The sequence below is a fragment of the Hyla sarda genome, chromosome 2, assembly GCF_029499605.1.
Source record: "Hyla sarda isolate aHylSar1 chromosome 2, aHylSar1.hap1, whole genome shotgun sequence".
Classification (NCBI taxonomy): Eukaryota; Metazoa; Chordata; class Amphibia; order Anura; family Hylidae; genus Hyla; species Hyla sarda.
In genome coordinates this window covers 513,196,070-513,202,069 of record NC_079190.1, presented here as the reverse complement: position 1 = coordinate 513,202,069, position 6,000 = coordinate 513,196,070, and the positions used below count along the sequence as shown (strand labels likewise).

Below are 6,000 nucleotides of genomic sequence, written 5' to 3'. Positions count from 1 at the left end.
AAAAGAAAAAAAGGTTTTCACCGGAGTACCCCTTTAAGCATTATGACTGTACAGTATGTGTTATGGAAATAAATTCACTTGTAAGTGAAGAAACCCACTAGAAAGAGGTTAAAATGTAACTTCAAATACAACAATTCTCAGGATGATTCTGGTCTTCTATAAAGCAGGATTTTCACATATGGAGGATGATCACATACTGGAATATTATGCAATTTTTATAAAAACGTCACAGAAAAAAAAAACTGCAATGAGGTTAGAAAAAGAATGCTAAAAAGAAATTATATTTTATTTAAAGACTATTATTTCAGACTGATAGAAGCCACCCAACTCTTCCAACCAAAAACGGGAAAAGCCTGAAAGAAAAAAAAAAAAAGAAAAAAAAAAAAATCCGTAACTTCCCCGCTTGGATCATCTCCACACATGGGAAACATTTCAGAGTTCAACCAGACAATATACATACGAGATTGTACAGCTCTTTTGAGAAGCATTCAACACTTTTTTTTTAAAAATTATTTTTTTTTTTCAAGTGGAGAAGGAAGAAGAGATATTAGAAGTGTGCGCTCAGTAAAACTCAACGGGTCTCTTATCCGTATTTGGCGACAAGCAAGTGCAAGAAAAAAAAAGTTTCGTCCAGGTCTCAGTTTAGTTTTCACTCTTTTGCACTTCTGCGTTCGGTGCGGGAGAAGAGAGCTTCAGGTTTTTCTGCAGCACGTGAGCGTCGGCGGGCTCTATCCTCTTGTAGTAATTCTTCTTTGTTTCAATGATCTCAAAGCCAAACTTTCTGTAGAAGTCTATAGCGGATTCATTGCTGATCTGGACATGCCTGTGGTCAAATAAAGAGAGAGCAAGTTATTCTAGATAGATTACATACAGTTTATAGGCCCAGAGATAGTAACACACTGGAAGAACAGACTCTCCTCGCATGATATTCTATGTACGCACATGGGGGACGGATACATTCACCCTGTGCAGTTTGTCTCCTGCCTTACTGCCCCCTTGTAATGAGGCAGCTGCCTGACCTTTGTCTGCCCTGGGGATACTAGTCAACATCAGCGAGTGTCGGCTGCAGAGTCACACATTGGGTGCCTAGTGATGTCTATATGAAAGGGAGTTTAGTGTTATACAGTATAAGTTCAGTTTGTCCTATGTATTAAAGTGGCACCAGGTCTTGGAGCCGGGTATCACTCTATTGCTATAACAGGAATGCTCAGCCAACCTGAAATTATCCCTTTAACGACCACGGAGTTTTAAAGGGGTACTCCGCCCCTAGACATCGTATCCCCTATCCAAAGGATAGGGGGGATAAGATGTCAGATCGCGGGGGTCCCGCTGCTGGGGACCCCCGGGATCTACCATGCAGCACCCACCTTTTGCAGCTTCCGGAACCGCTGGAGGTCCTCAGGCTGAGTCCATCTCGACCACGAGGACTGAGCGTAGTGACGTCACAGCTCCGCCCCCGTGTGATGTCACGCTCCGTCCCCTCAATGCAAGTCTATTGGAGGGGTGTGAAGCTCCAGGGACTGATTCTAACGGGGTGCGGCGTGGAAGATCACGGGGGTCCCCAGCGGCGGGACCACCGCAATCAGGCATCTTATCCCCTATCCTTTGGATAGGGGATAAGATGTCTTAGCGCCGGAGTACCCCTTTAAGTCCGTGGCCAGCTCCCGTTATGTGAAGCTCGCTGAGGAGCTGATCGTGCTTCATACCTGGTGGGTCCCGGTTGCTATCAGCAGCCAGGACCCGCGGCTAATACCGGACATCACCAATCGGGCTGATGTCCGGTATTAACCCTTTAAAACGGGAGAAAACAATTGCCGGTTAGCTCAGCGGGCTGTGCGGGACTGCGGCGGTGAAATCGTGGCATCCCGAACAGCTGAGAGGACAGCAGGAAGCTTTACCTTGCTCCTCGCTGCCGGATCGGTGATCTATTGCTCCAAGCCTGCCATGCCATAACACTGATCAATGTGCATTGTTATAGGTCCCTATGGGATAACAATGATCAATATAAAAGATCAGTGTTATAGTCTCCTATGGGATAACAATGATCAGTATAAGAGATCAGTGTGTGCAGTGTTATAGGTCCCTATGGGATAACAATGATCAGTATAAGAGATCAGTGTGTGCAGTGTTATAGGTCCCTATGGGATAATAATGATCAGTATAAGAGATCAGTGTGTGCAGTGTTATAGGTCCCTATGGGATAACAATGATCAGTATAAGAAATCATTGTGTGCAGTGTTATAGGTCCCTATGGGAGCTATAACATTGCAAATAAAAAGTGGGGAAAAAAAGTGAATAAAGATCATTTAACCTCTTCCCTAATAAAAGTTTGAATCACCCTCCTTTTTCCCATAAAAAAAAAAAAAAAAAAAGTAAAAATAAACATATGTGGTATTGCTGCGTGCGGAAATGTCGGCATTATAAAAATATATCGTTAATTAAACCGCACGGTCAATGGCGTATGCGCAAATTAATTTCAAAGTCCAAAATAGTGTATTTTTGGTCACATTTTATATAATGAAAAAATGAATATAAAGCGATCAAAAAGTCTGATAAATACAAAAATGGTACCACTAAAAACTTCAGATCAAGGCACAAAAAAACGAGCCCTCATACCGCCCCATACGAGGAAAAATAAAGTTATAGGGGTCAGAAGATGACAATTTTAAACATATAAATTGTCCTGCATGTAGTTATGATTTTTTCCAGGAGTCCGACAAAATCAAACCTATACAAGTAGGGGATCATTGTAATCGTATGGACCTACAGAATGAAGAGAAGGTGTCATTTTTACCGAGAAATGTACTGTGTAGAAGCCCCCAAAAGTTACAAAATGGCGTTTTTTTTTTCTTCAATTTTGTGTCTCAATTATTTTTTTTCCTGTTTCTTCGTCGAATTTTGGGTAAAATGACTGACGTCATTACAAAGGTAAGGAGGAAAAAATGAAAGTGCAAAAACAGAAAAACCCCGGGTCCTTAAGGGGTTAATGTGGGAGCTGGGGGGGGGGGGGGGGGGTAGAGGCTGTCAGCAGAATCATTGTCTATAGAAAGCTTTACCCTTCCACCAGAATCTGCTGACAGGGCACAGAAAACAAAGGAGGTAAAGCAAAAAAAAAAAAAAAAAGACTTACAGATAGATGTTGTCGAAGGTGCCGTCCTTTTCACAAATGTTTAAAACGTGGTTCAGCATCTTTGTTCCTGAGGATACAGAACACACAAAAATTTAGATGTGGATTGATCTGGACCCATCACACAGTCTGATGATAGCTGAGGAAATTCTACAAGGCTGCTGTAAGAGAAAACCGTATGAGACGAGCGGTGTCTGAAGGGCGAGAGCAGACTTGTATCCTGCCCCACATCGGCCTTGGGGGGCCGACGTGGGGCAGGAAACAAGTCTGCTCTCGCTGATCGGTGCTCACTTGCTGCACTTTAACAAGGCTCAATTATTTAATCGCTGGATTGTTCACGGAGACATTCAACTTCATGGCTGCACCTTCCAGTTTGAGAGGTCAATGTCTGGCAGACCTTAAAGGGGTACTCCGCCCCTAGACATCTTCTCCCCTATCCTTTGGAGCAGTGATCAGTAGACAGTTCCTGCAGCTTAAAATTAAAGAGGATACAATGTCTGATCGAGGGGTCCCACCACTGGGGACCCCAACGATTTCCCTGCTGCACCTGGCATTTGTTTAGAGCGTCGGTTGCAGCACCAGAGGCTCGTGATGTCACTGCCATGACATCACGAGCCTCCACCCCGCATCCGCATCAGTCATCCAGCACGGAGCGAAGTTCACTCAGTGCATCGGATGTCTGGGATGCCGCAGCCAGGATCGCGGGGGTCCCCAGCAGCGGGACCCCCACAATCAGACATCTTATCCCCTTTAATTTTAAGCTGCAAGAACTAAGTCTACTGATCGCTGCCCCTTTTACACAGGCCTACTATCGGCATAAAGCGTACATAGCGCTCATCAGCCACTGTAAGAAGGGGGGGGGGGGGAAACTTGACACGTCAGGGACATAAAAAAGTTAATTTTTTTGTTTTTCTTTTCCAGTCGAGTTCTGAATGTTCATACCCTGACTGATCAGAAGAACAATCCCGGAGAAATGTCCGCTTAGTTCTCTCCCGACTGTCACATGACCAGGACAGACTCAATATGCAAGTCAATGGGGCCGTCCTAGTGTCAGACACAGCAGTGCGCTTCTCTTTTCATTTATTCTTGTGATGTTTGGACCAGACAGGAAAAAAAAAAAAAAATTTATATATATACATATATATATATATATATATATATAAATTGTCACATGTCCCTAGGACACTTTAACCTTTGTTGGACTCCTGCGCATGTACAACAGTAAGCAAGTCATGAATAAGGGTGGCCGACACCTGAAACCATTACTTTTGTACCTCACTGTTCATTGTTTTATTAAATAAAAGACAAAAATCTGCACTAGACAAGCGTTGTGTTAGGAGTGAGAAAGTCACGTGATAATGGTGCAGTGGAGATTTATAGTTTACAGCATCTTCCGTGTGCACGAGGGGATTACTTACGGGTTTTCATAAGCCCATGACAGCATTTCCTAGAGAGGACATCCCTCCGGAGGACAACCTGAGAAGATAAAAGCAGGAGACTCCTCTCCAACACTCAGTTTTTTGTTACTATTCTTAACCCAACAAAACCCATGTGGGGATTTGGTGGGGTGTAAGGGTACGTTCATACGGTGGAATCTCCGCTCGCAGAATTCCACCTTGCGCAAACAATACTTGAGCGGTAGGACCGCGCGGCACTGCTCCGTCCCCATCGATGGCTATGCAATGCTCACGGACTTCTGCGCAAAAAATGAACATGTTCCTTCTTTGCGCAGAACAATTTAAGTGGCGGAATTGTGATGTTCACTGTGTGGAATTCCACGGGAATTCCACAGTATGAACATACCCTAAGAGTGAGGGCTGCTGTCATAGGCTAATGAAAACCCAATTACCGGTAAGTAATCCTCTTTTACTCGCACACCTATGACAGCCGCTAGGAGCTTAATTTAGGGTCTACTGCTTGGGGAACCTTGAGCCCAAACAGTCGCAGACTATAGTGTCTAAGGGTCTTTGTACACTACCGAATTTCTGCCCGATTCCGAGGGCAGCCGGCGTCAGCTGAATCAGATGTTCATTGTTCACTCTTTTGGCAGATACATTTTAGAGACGGAAAGAACCACAGCTGAAATTCCGTAGTGTGCACCGGAATTCAGCTTGGAGATTCTGTAGTGTGCACCGGTCCTTAAAGGTATTGCAGCCTCCTGGAGTCTGGTCCATGCCTTTAAGGGCCCATGCACACTACAGAATCTCCAAGCTGAATTCCAGTGAAATAGAATCCTATTGCCGTCAATGGAATTCAGGTGCAGAGGGCAGTAGGGGACTCTGCGCAGGAGGTAGATTATGCTCTTGGACTGAGAAGAACGCCAGAGTTTCCTGATCTGGACTCTTAGGTTGGGGACATTGCTTGTGTGATCCATCTACTAACACATCTTGCTGGCTGATTTACCAGTTTTTTTTCCCCCCCGTGAAAACTGAATGAAAAAGGTTCAGTGAGAAACGAAATTCCTTACTAACATCGGGATTTCGGATTTAACACCTTCGAACGTTTAGTCCTATGGAAAACTGTCACAAAGCAATGGTAAAATTCTGCAAGATTGCAAAATTCTAGGACAACTTTAGGCAGGGAAGGAAGAGGAGGACACATACCCCTTTATTCCAGAATTTGGGTATAGCAGGGGAAGGCTGATAAAGCTTGGAGCTCCCCAGCCCTGCAGACTTTTGTAATGGCTAAAAAGGACATCAATTTGTTAACTCAGAGCATCTTGATGGATAGAAAATGAATAGGTTCGAAAAGGAGGGCATGTCCTGGCGTTCACACTAGACTGAGGTCCAAGGGAGGAACCATCATTATCTCTGGGGGCTTCAGTCTGACAGCAGCAGTAAATGTCTTGACTAGAGTCTTTTCAGTTCTCTGAA

The 6,000-nt window shown here is 44.3% G+C and overlaps 1 protein-coding gene across 2 annotated transcripts in view; it reads right to left on the bottom strand.

The window, feature by feature from the left end:
- Nucleotides 1–261: 261 nt before the first annotated feature.
- Nucleotides 262–6,000, bottom strand: part of NAA50 (N-alpha-acetyltransferase 50, NatE catalytic subunit) — a 36,139-nt gene continuing 30,400 nt past the window's right edge. Inside the window, exons 4-5 of one of the 2 annotated variants that reach the window (XM_056559947.1) lie at nucleotides 3,131–3,197; nucleotides 262–823 (exon numbers count right to left, since the gene is read on the bottom strand). In XM_056559947.1, the coding sequence (XP_056415922.1) occupies nucleotides 643–823; nucleotides 3,131–3,197 (248 nt within the window). In that variant the 3' untranslated portion in view covers nucleotides 262–642. The remainder of the gene's footprint in view (nucleotides 824–3,130; nucleotides 3,198–6,000) is intronic. The other variant, XM_056559946.1, reaches the window with a different exon arrangement.